Genomic DNA, 14,501 nt, shown 5'->3' with positions numbered 1-14,501 from the left:
ATATATATAGTTTAAAACCTTCCCACAAGAAAGCTTTCTATCTAGATGGCTTCACTGGTGAATTCTAGAAAATATTTAAGGAAGAAATAAACAATCCTTTGCAAACTTTTCCTGAAAATTGGAAGGCACCCACCCCACCTCATTGTATTAGGCTAGCATTGTCCCTAGGCAGACACTATAAGAAAACTACAGATCAATATCCCTCGTGAACATAGACAAAAATGTTTAACAAAATATTAGCAAAATAGAATTCATCAATACATACAAAGAAATGGGGTTTATTTCAGGAACGCAAAATTGGTTTAATAACCAAAAAACCAATATAATTCACAGACTGAAAAAATGAAAAGCCATATGATTATTTCACTAGTTGCAGAAAAAGCATATGAGAGAATTAAACATCCAGTTACCATTAAGAAAAAACTCTGCAAACGGGGAATAGGAGTAAATTTTCTCAACCTGGTAAAGGAAATCTATGAAAAGCCTACGCCTAAGATAAGATTGGGAACAAGGCAAGGATGTCTGCTCTCACCACTTACAGTCAATATTTTTCTGGAGGTCCTAGCAAGCGTAGTAAGGCAAAAGAAATAAAAATAAAAAATATGCCGATTGGAAAAGAAGAAAAACAGATGTTACTTGCAGATAACGTGGATTGTCTTTGTAAAATATCTTAAGGAATCTACACTGAAAAGCTACCAGAATTAGTACGTGAGTTAGCTAGGTTGTAGGATACATGGACAATATATAAAAATCAATTTTATTTCTCTATGCCAGTAAACAATTGGAAAATGGGGGGAAAAAGGCCATTTATAACAGTACCGAAAACATGAAATAAGGATAAAGTTAACAAAATATGTGTGAGACCTTTGCACTTGAATTGCTCAACGTTGCCAAGATAAGTAAGTAGGGAGATACACTGTCGGGAGACAATTCTCCATGCGTCTTTTTTTTTTTTTTTTTTTTTAAAGAGATTGAGGGCGGGGCGGGCGATCTGGCTCTGTTGGCCCGGCTGGAGTGCAGTGGCTATTCACAGGTGTGATCATAACGTACTACAGCCTTGAACTCCCAGCATCAGCTGATCCTCCTGCCGCCTGAGTGGCTGGGACTACAGGTGTGCACTGTTGTGCCCAGCTTCTTCATGGATCTTTGCATTTCTATCCCTCTTGCAGGTGAGGCAGTGACAGCCCTTTTAAGTGCTCCTTTCAAGGATACTTGTATAGCAAACTGCGTTGGACAGTAGTGTCTCCTGCTGTAGCAAAGCGCAGGTTTGCTTATTGTCCAGTATAATAAAGATGATATCTCCCTCTGGGCAAAGGGCAGGTTGCTTCAGCCCATTATAAAAATTTGGGTTCCCTAGGTTCAGAGTTTCTCAGTTGCGGTGCAAACCCTCTGCATCTGTGGCATTTACCTGGGTCCCTCCATGTCTTCCCTGTGGGACTTGGGGACTCTTGGGAAACTGATAGACACTTGATGCTCATGTTCCTTTCTGTGCTGTGAGTAAAGGACCTTTGTCTCTGACCAAGGACTGTCATGTCTTCTGCCAGTTTCCATGAAACAGTACTAGGCTACTTTGTTAGCGTGCAAGGAAGGTATAAAATCTCAGACACCTCACCGTTCTTGACAGTTTTGGGTGTGAGGAGGGGGTGCTAGCAGAGGCATGGCCTTTAGAAAGAGGAAAGATGAGGGCCTTGTGGGCTAGGTTGGGAGACATGAAAAGACCCTCTAGCGTCTGGAAGTGAATGGTCTCACCCAGGTCGTGGGCAAGGGCAGTAGGGACAGGGGGAGTAAGAGTCCTCTTGTTCTACCTGTTAACATTTACAGGCTTAGCCGACAGGTAGAGTTGAAACAAGCTGCCTGAACGGTGCTTTGGTTATTGTACCCTCAGCCGCATGGCCCCTGCTGAACGGCAACGTGGCTGTGGTTGCTGAGTCGAGCCCTCAGAGATGAAAAATGGTGTCAGTGGTGAGGCTGTAGCTTCGCGTGGGTTGAAAACCTTAGAAGTTTGTTTGGTTGAGCTGCAGGGGTGGGTGCTTGAAAATGAAAGTAAATGCAAATCTTTGTTTATTGGTGTGGAGCCACTGTCTCCCTCTGTGACCTGACCTCTCCCTGCTCCTACCCTTTACCTTCAGGTGCTCTGAGGAGAAAGATGACGAGGGGTTGGGCTGGCGTCTCTGTGTCCTTAGGGGGAAGCAAAGGCCATACCCATATCTCCGACTATGCTGGGGGAACTTCAGGAAGAGGAAGGCATCAGACTTCCATGGCTCTGTTGGATGGGGGCACAGAAGTCATCATTCAGCAGGGTGCTGTATCCAGAGTCAGCTGATGGGGCTTGGGCACGGTTTGCTGCAGGAGAAGAAAGCTAGTGTGACTGTGGGTGGCGCCTTTGTTGTGTACTGTTGTGACTTTCACTGCTGAGTGTGTGTTTGGTGTTGGTATTCTCACGTGCCTGGGTTGTGGATGCCCGTCAGTGCCGCAGGGTTCTTCTGATCAGCAGGAGCCAGTGTAAGGAGTGCTGGCACTCGGGCCCCAAAGACCCTGGTGATTCCTTTGAGCTACAGGCCACTGTGACTGATGATTTCGCCGTGTGTGCAAAAAACTTGTCCAACTCAAGATGAACACTGTAAACTCAGTATTTTTAAAAAGAAAAACATAATGAAGATTTTAACAGGTACTTTTCAAAAGAAGATATACAAATAGATAATGTATACATGAAAAGATGCATAACCTCATTAGTCATCTGGGAATTGCAAATTAAAACCACAGTGAGATATCACTTCATGCCCACAGAATGGCGTTTTTTTTTTTTTTTTTTTTTGAGACAGGGTCTCGCTCTGTTGCCAGGCTAGAGTGCAGTGGTATCATCCTAGCCCACAGCAGCCTCACACTGGGCTCAAGTGATCCTCCTGCCTCAGCCTCAGGCACATGCTACCTCACCTGGCTAATTTTTGTATTTTTTGTAGAGACAAGGTCTCACTATGTTGTCCAGGCTGGTCTCAAACTCCTGGCCTCAAGAGATCCTCCTGCTTTGGTCTCCCAAAATGCTGGGATTATAGGCATGAGCCACTGAGCCCATCCAAAAATGGCTAAAATTAAAAAGACCAACAAACTGACAGTACCAATTGCTGGCAAGGCTGTAGAGCGGCTGAAACTCAACACATTGCTGGTGTGTAGAAAATGGTGCTGTCAAGTTGGGAAATAGTTTGGCAGTTTCCTGCAAAATTAAAAATAAACTTACCTTATGATCCAGCAATTCTACTTCTAGGTATTTACTCAAAAGAAAAGAAAAAGATGTATCCACAAAAAATTTGAATTTGAATGTTCTTAGCAGCATTATTCATAATAGTTCCAAACTAGAAACAGTCTAAATGTCTATTAACAGGTGAATGCATATACAAATTGTGGTAGATTTGTACAATGGAATATCACTCATTAGTAAAAAGGAACACAACTACTACTAAGTACAAAAATAAGATAAATCCCAAGAAGCATGCTGAGGTCAGGTGAGGTGGCTCATGCCTGTAATCCTAGCACTTTGGGAGGGTGAGCCGGGACGATCGCTTGAGCGCAGGATTTCAAGACCAGCCTGGCAATAGCAAGACCCTGGCTCTATGAAAAAAGTTAAAAATATCCAGGCATGGTGATTTGTGCCTGTAGTCTCAGCTACTTGGGAGGTTGAGGCAGGAGGATCGCTTGAGCCTAGGAGTTGGAGGCTGCAGTGAGCTATGATGATGCCTCTGCACTCTACCTCGGGCAACAGAGCAAGTCTCTGTCTCCCAAAAAGAAAAAAATAATAGAAAAAAAATGCTGAGAGAAAACACTCATACTTTATGTCATGAGTACATAATATATTATTCCATTTATATGAAGTTCTCGAATGAGCAAAAAGCTGGGCGTGGTGGCTCACACCTGTAATCCCAGCACTCTGGGAGGCCAAGGCAAGAGGATCATTTGAGCCCAGGAGTTTCAGCTTGTTGTGAGCTAGACTGACGCCAGGGCACTCTACTCAGGGCAACAGAGCAAGACTCGTCTCAAAAAAAAAAAAAAAAAAATAGAATGAGCAAAAAGGCAAACTAATCTATAATGGTAAAATAGATCAGTGGTTGTGTAGGGTGAGATTTCGGGATAGGAGATTGACTGTAAAAGAGCAGATTTATTTATAGTAGATTTATTTTTTTCTCCATTTAAAAACACCAGTGATAAAAATTTAAGGCAATATAATTGGGTGATTAAAATTATTAGCTTTGGCATCATAAAAGCCTGCGTTTGAATCCTGGTTCTATTATTTACTAGCTATGTGACCTTGGGCAAATTATTTGATCTTTCTATATTTCCTCATCTGTAAAATGGGGATAATGGTGGTACCTATATCCGAGTTGTCATGAGGATAATTACGTCATCACTGATGCATAGTGAGTGCTCAGTAATGATGGCTTATTTTGGCGGTAGTAGTCTTTGCCAGTGCTGATAATTATAATTTGCCACTCATGTGTTTTACCCCTAATCTTGCATGCATGTTGTATTTTTATATTTTAAAAAAAGGAAGAAAGGAAAGTTGCTGATTAGGTTTCTATGGATCTTTGTTCTGTGGGCAAATAAATTATTGCTATTTGGTTCATCATAAACATGATGTGCTATCTTCAATATGGGAAGATAACCGAACTGATTTCCTTTACTGGAAGTTCTGCATGACCTTTGGCTAAAAGCATCACAGCTCTAATTTGTCCATGATGTGCCTTATTATTATTACTGTTTTTTCCCCTTTGCAAGGACTGGCTATACACCTCTTAAGTGGTTCCCTTTTTTGACATTTTTAAATGGCTGAGGAGGATCTTTTTTCAAATAAAAGTTTTCTTCGCATAAAGCCAATTGATCAAACTTGCAAGAGACCACGTGAGCTGAAAAGGATTACTTGAGAAACTCCTTTAACATGGAATTCGGGTATTTAATGGATTTTTATACATGGCGTGGTACCCTCATGCTAGGACCTAGCTCATTGGGGATTTTCAAATAATTTCCAATATGTTAATATTCAAATCTTTCTTTCCTTGTGTGAATCAGCTGTTTCCAAGTCTGTCAGTGAAAGGGGAAAAAAAAAGCTGGGAAGAAATAAGATGATCAGACACATCAAAGATAAAAAATTTTATGAGAGGGCATTAAAGGAGTTTCACGTGATTATATGACTCACTGTTGCCTGAATGCGGGACGCTTTTGGATTGAGACAAGATGAACAAGAACGTTTGCTTCTAGTCTTGTGTTCCATATGACTTATATTTCAGACTCTTGAAGGTTGAGGATGTGTTAAAATGGTTTAACCCAAATAAGAAATAAATATATTAATGGAGGCCTGGTTAAAAATGAAAGCATCAAGAATATCTTTCATTCAATTGTACATCAGTAAAAAGTGGTTATTTTGTCATTTGTATTTTTCTTGAATATTTTTTCTTCTCTTACATCTGTTTTGAAACCTAGCAACTTACCTGTTTTTCAACTCTTGTTGCAGTGCCCGGTCAGCTTTCTAGCTGGAGCGCGATCATGGAGGTGGTGCCGGCCGAGGTGAATAGTTTGCTTCCAGAGGAGATAATGGACACTGGTATAACTTTAGTGGATGATGATAGTATTGAGGCTGTTATTGTTTCATCCCCAATTCCCATGGAGACAGAACTGGAAGAAATTGTCAACATAAATTCTACTGGTGACTCTACAGCCACGCCCATTTCCACGGAACCAATCACAGTGTACAGTAACCACACTAACCAAGTTGCAGTGAATACCACAATTACTAAAGCAGATGCTAATACCACAGTGAAACCAGCTTTTCCAAGTGGCCTTCAAAAACTTGGTGCTCAGACTCCTGTGACTATATCAGCCAATCAGATTATTTTAAACAAAGTATCACAGACATCTGATCTTAAACTTGGCAATCAGACCCTTAAACCAGATGGACAGAAGTTAATTTTAACAACTTTGGGCAAGTCTGGTTCACCAATTGTTTTAGCACTGCCCCATAGCCAACTACCCCAAGCTCAGAAAGTTACAACTCAGGCCCAGTCAGGAGATGCTAAGTTACCACCGCAGCAAATTAAAGTAGTTACCATTGGAGGGAGGTCAGAGGTGAAACCTGTCATTGGTGTCTCAGCATTGACCCCAGGAAGTCAACTGATTAATACGACAACTCAGCCCTCTGTGTTACAGACCCAACAGTTAAAAACAGTACAGGTAAAAAAAAAAAAAAAAAAAGGGGGCTCATTAATTAAAATGCATGTTTAAAAAGTTGAACTGATTCATAGTTGTGTTTGTAGGGCTATTAAATGCGTAGTTGTTACTGAATTCTTTTGAATGTTGCTTTAAGTAATTGTGTGGTTTCTTTTTTTAAGTTCGATGTCTAATGCTTATGAAAAATTTTCCAGAGAACTTAGAGCAAACTTAATTTTGGTTAAATTCCAAATTAATGTACTTACAGCCTTTTACTCATTTTAAAATGCATTTTATTCTTCATGGTAGTTTGATTACAAGGATGTTTTGCTGGTATAAAGATGCCAGAGTTGCTGCAGGGCTTTCAAAAAATCATGGAGATAAAATTTTTTCGGTTAACAGATGGCCAAAGGGTGGGAAACTTTGTCGCTCTGAGAAACCCGCAGAGCTAGCAGTAGTGCATGCTGGCCCGTGCGCGCTGCTTATTTGGAGTTTCCTATTCATTACCATGTCTTGTGTTTGCAATATGGGAACGACAGTGACATGATAGAAGATGATAATGTATAGGCTTTAGAGTTGGGCCAACTGGGTTTGAGTTGCCTCTAGGCTATCCTACCAGTTATGGATCTTTGGGTAGGTTACTGCTCTGAGTTTTTGACTTGAGCTTAAGATGACTGATCATGATGAAATACATAGTATAGTTCTCAAAACATTGAGGATTCTTCAAAATGGTACCTATTGTTAGTATGACTAGGACCCTAAGTTAGAAGGTTACTAGAACATGTATTAAGTGATTTCCAGATTTTCATGCCCAAATAGGCTTTCTTAGGCCACCACTACTTTTAGAAATACAGTGATCCACTTATGACCAGGAAACAAAAATGCATTCCCTGTTTGAAAGAGTTGCTTTTGAAAAGAGAGGAGAAGGCACGAATTAAAATAGTAAAGGAAAGGTATAAGGAAGTAGGAAGACTTTGGGAAACTATCCACTCATAGCTGATAATTAGAAGTAATGTTTTGGTTACTATGTTAGCAAAAGAATTAGAAACTTTTCATGGGCTTTGCATGTAAGCACTTTGTAAAATTTTTCAAGTTTTGTAATTTGTACATGTCCCTGCTGCCGCTGTTAAACCTTAAGTGCTCTTTTCTTTCTTGCTCACTATCATCTCTCACTGATCTCTGAGTTCCTTATACTTGACTTTGCTAAGGATCTCTTGAGTGAGATATCCTGTCACCATCAAGCATCTTGTCCTTGGTTTTGAAACTTGTTTTTATTGGTTTACTAGAGCTTATCTGGCTTTGGCAATTTGGATCATAATCACGTTCAAAAGAAACTGATAACATGAATCAGAGTGTCATTTTTTTCATTTATGAGCGCAAGGTATACATACCGTTCTAATGACCAGTGTACTTGTATCCATTAGTTCTCTGCTATAATTCCCCAAGTATGGGCAATAAAAATAAAGACTGGGGTCTAATTCTTATAACTGTTTTATTATTGTTACTTCCCTAAAACCTGATCTTATTTATTAAAAAGAACTTCTATTTAAAAAAAAAATAACAAAAATGAAATACCTGTGGAATATTCTTTTACTTGTCCAGTTATTTTAGGCAATTCAGATCTTTCCAACTCAAAAGAAATGTACAAAGCTCTGAAGCACAGAAAAAAACCAAAAAAACTATGCATCTATATTTTTTTCTTTTTAGACACCAGAATATTTAGTTTAGTATTATATGGAGTATGAGATTCTCTCTTGTCGTTTTTCTTTTTTTTCCCTAGATAGTCCTCAGTGTTGTCTTAAATTTAATCAGAGTATCGAGACTGTTAGGGTATGGACAACAGGGAAGGGTGGAAAAAGGAGGCCGATCTTGAAAAAGGCCAGAGTTGGTAACAAAGGTATAGTGACATTTAATTACAGATATAAAAACACTTTCCCATGTTTCCTAGGCACCGTATATAAGAATAGTAAATAACTAATTGTTTGGGACAACATAACTCCTTACTAGCTCCTGAATCTGTCCAACACAGTGCCAAAAATTACTCGCTTGTATTATTTGATGACATATTTGGCTACCTTATCTGTAAAGTTTTTAAAAATCTTTTTTTATTTTTGTTTTAATCTGTTGATGAGATAAACTTGTTAAAAATGATCCTTTATGCTTTGTTTTACTTAACAAAGTAATATTGTTCTAGGATAGCTTAAAAATCATAGTTCCTTAATGGAACTGGAAGTTGATGTTTTCAGCAGTGCACCACTAAAGAAACAACCACAGGGCAAGATGAAATTGTCTATTTGAATAATTAATGTGCTTTTGGCTATATTGCTTATATTTTCCCCTTACTGGTAAGTATTCATATACTCATATGATTGTGAAAATCAGTTAAAAATGGGGAAATACTTTAAGCCCATAATCTTTATAGGTAAGGTTAATTATTGCTAGATATGGATTTCTGGCACATCTAGCTAGACTATCAATACTTTTACCTCTTGAGATCATTAATACTATGTATACAGGTAAAATTTTGACTTTAGAGTTTTAGGTCAATAATCACACTTGGGAAATGTTTTTTCTGTATGTCTCTAAATTGCGTCACTTTTCTAAAGTGCAATTACAAATTTATTTGGGTATGTCATAGTTTTGCAAGCTGGGTGTTTTTAAATATAGTAATGATCACGTTTTTTTAAGTGATTTGTATTTCATATACATTTTGTTTTGTCAATAATATGTCCTGAGTGTAAGAAAATAATATATTCTGAGTGTAAGATAATTTGTTGTTTAGTTTAATTTATAATTTGAAGCACAAAGAGCTGATATTTATCTAGTCTTGTGATCTGTTATAGCTTCTGGTGTATTTCTGTTATTCAAGATGGCTATGTTCATTCATTTGAGTCATTATTTCCTATAATAGGTAGTACTTTCAAGGTTTCAATTTTCATATTTGCCAAAAGATAAAATTAATATTTAATGTTCTTCACACTCTAAAATTCTTTGGTTTTTATTATTGGTAAATTTCTGCTTCTTACTTTCAGAAGCAGCTACGTCTTTGCAAGTGGTGATAATTTCAATATAAAAACACTGGTAACTCTACCTTCCTTGACTTGTGGAGAATTTTAGTTCAGGTCAACAGTTGGCCAATATATAACTTAAGATCAAAGATAAATAAAATAGAGACCCTCCTTTCATGGAATTTAAAGTGTAGTAAACAGTATTTTAGTAAATAGTATTTTAGAGGCTTTGCCTTTGTAATAGTCTTTGTTCTACCAGACTTGTTTCTTTTGTATCCTAAGACTTGTTCAGTTCTTCCTTTGTCTACACCTGATACAGATCTAGAGTTGAAAATCTAATCATAAGCCCATCTTTGATGTGTATTTATATTTTACATCTAGGGGCCAATGTAATTGTATATATAGATGGCTTCATCATTTGTACTGTACTTTATTAACTTTATCTTTTCATTATTGAATAATCTGTTATTTTCAAAAAGAATGTTGCTGTGCCATAATGTTTTATTATTAAACATTATTATTTATTAATAATTATTATTAATCATTGATCTGATTTTTATCATATGAATATATTCAAGGGACTAAAATAAGGATTTATAATAAAATGCAAAGATATTATTATATATGGGCTTAAGGATGTGATCATTTTAATATTTTGGTGAATGGCTGCATTTTAAATGTTTTCAACATTAATACATAGATTTTGTTAAATGAGCTGGTTTTACACATACTACTGTGTATGAATCCTTTGTATAATTTTTGATTTAATAGGTGTTTTATAGAAACAAATGGTCTTCATGGTTATTTATATGTTTCAGATTGCTAAGAAGCCTCGAACACCAACCTCTGGTCCAGTAATCACGAAGCTGATCTTTGCAAAACCAATTAATAGTAAAGCAGTTACAGGACAGACAACTCAAGTATCACCACCAGTCATTGCAGGTTATATTTCTTTATAGTTTATTAAGCTATATATTTATCTTCCTTTTAGGTTTAAAAAAGCCTGTTCTGTCACCTTAAAATGTTTTAGTGAAACAAGTATAGCTTGTTATTATAAACCAAACTAGTTAATAAGAAACGTTACTCTTATTAAATGAATGCTTCAAGCAAAAGGCCTTATCTCAAAATCGGTCCATTACTTTAGTCTCCGTCGTTTTTGGTAGAAGTTTACCATGAAAGCAGCAAAGTCCTAAACTCAAATAATATTAATAGTAGCTAACGTGTGTATAGCGTTCACTGTGTGCCAGGCATCATCCTTAGCTCTCGATGTACGGCGACTTACACAGTTCTCCGGCAGTCCCGTGAAGTAGGTACTAATAACATACCCATTTGCCAGCAAGGAAGTGGAGGCACGCGGCTAACAAATGGCTGAGCAGGAATTGGAACCGAGGCAATCTGTCTCTAGAGCACTGTGCTAAGCCTAACAGATTTAAACTAATACACATGAGTGCAGTATTTCATGGTTTCTGTTTGAATTTTTGGCTTCAGCATTTTAATATATTCTATATGTAGTTCTCTATGAACAGAAAATTGTCACAATGATAGTAATTACTTAAGTGATAACAGATTTTTAGATATATTACTTTTGCCAGCATACTCCTTAGTGTGGCCCAGTCTTCTTTTATTTTATACTTTAAAATTTGTCATCACCAGCAACTGTGTCACCTCAGAAATCTTGACTTCATGTGTTCCATTCTCTTTATTCTTCCAGTTTACATGCCTTTGTACTCTCGATACTGTAGTTCTCTGACTTTGACATCTCTGAGCCATTGCTTCTTCCACTTTCCCAATAATCAACCCCTTCCTGTCCTCAAAGTCTTCCTGTCTGAAGATGGAGTCCATGACCATCACTCCCTTGCAAACACCGTGGATTCTCTTTCCTGTTTCTTTCTCTAATGTCTTGGTTGAGTCCAACTCTCTCACTCCTTGTCTGGCTGGCAGCTATGCAAGCAGCTCAGTTCTTCTAGAGAAAAATCACACAGCCACAGGGACTGGTCTTTAATTCAGAGCTATACTACATTGTTCTTTTCACCAGTTATAAGACCATTTCTAATTTCCATTGAGCTACAGGCTTATATGGAAGCACCTTCAGATGGTAGACTTTTGACTAGGGACTTTCAAATTAATTACCCATCCCTAGAATGTGCATTCTTGATGAGAGAATCTCAAATGTTAACTGATCGTCCCTAGCATGTATTTTAAAACAACCTACTACTGCCTTTAATAAATGCCAGACGTAGCAGTAGGCAACTCTGAAGTCAATGGCAGTGGTTTGTCGTTTCCCTGAGGCTTTGGGTTGCATGTAAGGAGGCTTCTCATCTTAGCACGTGAGAGAAGGGTTGGAAAGATGACAGCGTCAGGGCAGTGTTGAGTGAGTGACTGTTCTCTTTCTCGTCTGGCCCTCAGAAGAGATTTGTGACAATATAGGAGGCTGCTGTCTTGAGGGCTGTCTTGGGAGGCAGGTATATTGGAAAGGGTTTGGGTTTGGAGCTGGTTTAGGAAGTGGGTTGTGATTGGCTGAAAGTAAGGAAGGCTTGGATGTGTTGATGAAAAGGAGGCCACTGGTCCCCTGAGAGGTTTTGTGTAGGTGGAGGGGGTTAACTGTAAGGAATGTCTCAGTGCGGTGTTCTTTACTGTTTAAAGTTTGAAAGAGTCCCTGAAATCTTTAGTTAATGGGGAGGGGAACATTGTATGCTAAACAGTTGTGGTATTCACGGAAGAGTCTGAATGAATCTTTGGTGAATGTTCAGAGTTCACCTTGACTATCATAGACTGTCATGGATGTCCGTGCTTGGTCTTTGGGTTGTTTATATAATATGTTGCAGACTAATCGTAGCTTTAGCTTTTAATTGCAGACAGACTTAATAGCCCTGCAAAATGCAGAGATAGACATCTGTTGAATTTCACTAGGATTGTTGGCGTTAAATTCATTTTAGAGGGATCATTTCTATTTTTAAGTAGTTCCTCATAGCCTTTTAAAATTCATATAAGCCAAATTTTAAAGCACCGAAGTAGCTGTCCTGCTGAATTAATTATATCGCGAGTAGGATTGCATCAGTGCTAGCGCTGCAGTCTTTATACACGCACGTTTTCCCTGCCGCTAGTGCTCTCTCAAAGTACATTGAGCTTGGTTTTTAATGATTTTGGGGCTTCCCATTGAAGATGGGCATCTTTTTCTATCTTTTGCTCAAGATAAACTTATGTTAATATTTGTATGTAAGTGATTTTTCTAAAATACAAGTCTGATTTTGTCACACACTTGCTTAAAATTTTCTTGGCCTTTCCATTTCTTGGCCTAGATCTGTCAGGATTAAGGTCAAACACCAGTGCTGTTTTAACATTAAAGACATTTGTGATTTAATGCATTCCTTTTTTATTTTCACCTTCTGTCAGTTCCAGACCTACTGATTTTACTTATTTTAAGAGATCACCGAATGGATCATGTTCTCTCAGGGCTCAGAATGTTGGCACTGTTCGTTTTACCTGGAGTGCCTGTCTTTGCGGTTCCCCGTGGCTAAGTCATCCATTTTATCTTTTGGATACTCATCCTGGAAGTTTTTGACTTCTAGGTTTAGTCAGGTACTCTTCTTCTGACCCTTTCCTATATATTACCATAAAACTTTGTTATACTTACCAAGTGCTTATCTTTAATTAAACTTCTGTTAAAATTCACACTGGCTCTTTCTTTCTTTTTTTGAGGTAAGGTCTCACTGTGTTGCCCAGGCTGTTCTCGAATTCCTGGGGGAGCGATCCTCCCGCCCTCGCCTCCCGAGTAGCTGGGGCTCCAGGTGCAGCCACACTGGCTTTTCAACACTGTGTCACAGCACTTGGTTTTCTTGTCTGTCTCCTCTTCCCCACTTGTGATTTTTCTTGAGGGTAGTTTCTGTTTGTTTTTTGTTTGTCATCTAGTTCTTTTCTAAAAATATTAATTTATGTTTTGAAAATTACAGTAAAATTTACCATTTTAACTATTTTTAAGTGTACAGTTCATTGGCATTAAGTACATTTACATTGTTGTGCGAACATCACCACCGTTCATCTCCAAAACTTTTTTCATCTTACAGAGCTGAAACTCTGTCCCCATTAAGCACCAGCTCCCTATTCCTCCCTGCCCCGCAGTCCCCAGCAACCACCGTTCTGCTTTCTGTCTCTGTGATGTTGACTACTCTGTATGTCGCATCCCAATGGAAGCACGTAGTATTTATCCTTTTAATACTGGCTTGTTTCACTGAGCATAAGGTCCTCAAGGTCCACCCATGTTGTAGCCTGTATCAGAAGTCCCTTTTTAAGGCAGAATAGTGTTCCATTATGTGTTTGCACTATGTTGATGGCAGTTCTTTTATCTTGTTTCTTTTTTCACTCCTCCCTGCACTTTCTCCCTCTCTCCAGTACGTGGCTCAGTTTCTGGCACTTAGATGTGGTTCAGTGAACGTGGATGGTTGAGTGAATATGTATGTCATGGAGGTGGTACAGTGGTGTGGTGGGAGCCGTTGGGAGGATTAGGTTTCTAATCACGGCTCTTCATTGATTTTCTCTGTGATTTTGGGTAAATATATTATTTGTTCACCTTGTTTCTGTAAAATGTAGATACCAACCACCTCACAAAACTTTTGGGATCGTTAAATGAGTTCTAGAGGTTCTCGTGATCAGAACTCCCACGACGCAAGGTTGCTTCATGGAAGCAAACCTCATCGCTATGCGAAACTATTCATTAATGAATTCATGTCATATAGAATGTGGCCTTGCTCAAATAATCTAACTTCTTGCCCCAGCCTGGCTTGGCTGTGACTTTTTGGAATGTGTCCCTTTTGATTTTTGGAGAATAACTGACAGTAGAATATTAGTGCTGGTGAATTGATTTCTAGGTGAAATTCAATAACTCGCGTCCTTGCTTGAATCTGTCTGTGGAGCTGAGGATAAATAAGGATTTGGAGGTTAGATTAGATAATCAGAAATGCTATCTAGGTGAAAACCAAGCAGACCCCTCAAAAAAAAAAAAAAAATTTCAAAGGATATAGAGGTTCTTGGGAAAATTGATGAAATTTTGAAATATTTTGGCAGAAATGACCTGCCAGAATATTCTTACAATCATGTTGTGCCCATCAAGCAGAATCTATGTCATGCATATTTTCAGAAGAAACCTTTTTCCCCCAAATGCAACAGCTGATTTTTTCTTTGTTCATCCTGAGGGTTTTGTGCAGTTGCAGTTACAAACTGAATTTTTTAAAAATATAAACCAAAAAAAGTAAGTGAAACTTTTAGTTTTCTTTGTTATTTACAGTGAAATTTTTGTTCCTGTTT

At 38.3% G+C, this 14,501-nt stretch overlaps 1 protein-coding gene across 1 annotated transcript in view; it reads left to right on the top strand.

Moving 5' to 3' along the window:
• Nucleotides 1-14,501, top strand: part of LIN54 (lin-54 DREAM MuvB core complex component) — a 47,445-nt gene that overhangs the window by 10,629 nt on the left and 22,315 nt on the right. The window contains 2 exon segments of the mRNA XM_012647147.1: nucleotides 5,501-6,216; nucleotides 10,019-10,142. Of these exon segments, the coding sequence (XP_012502601.1) occupies nucleotides 5,533-6,216; nucleotides 10,019-10,142 (808 nt within the window). The 5' untranslated portion in view covers nucleotides 5,501-5,532.

Source organism: Propithecus coquereli, unplaced genomic scaffold (assembly GCF_000956105.1).
Source record: "Propithecus coquereli isolate 6110/MARCELLA unplaced genomic scaffold, Pcoq_1.0 Scaffold26, whole genome shotgun sequence".
Classification (NCBI taxonomy): Eukaryota; Metazoa; Chordata; class Mammalia; order Primates; family Indriidae; genus Propithecus; species Propithecus coquereli.
Note: the sequence above shows the minus strand (reverse complement) of the source record. Positions and strands in the feature narration are given on the sequence as shown.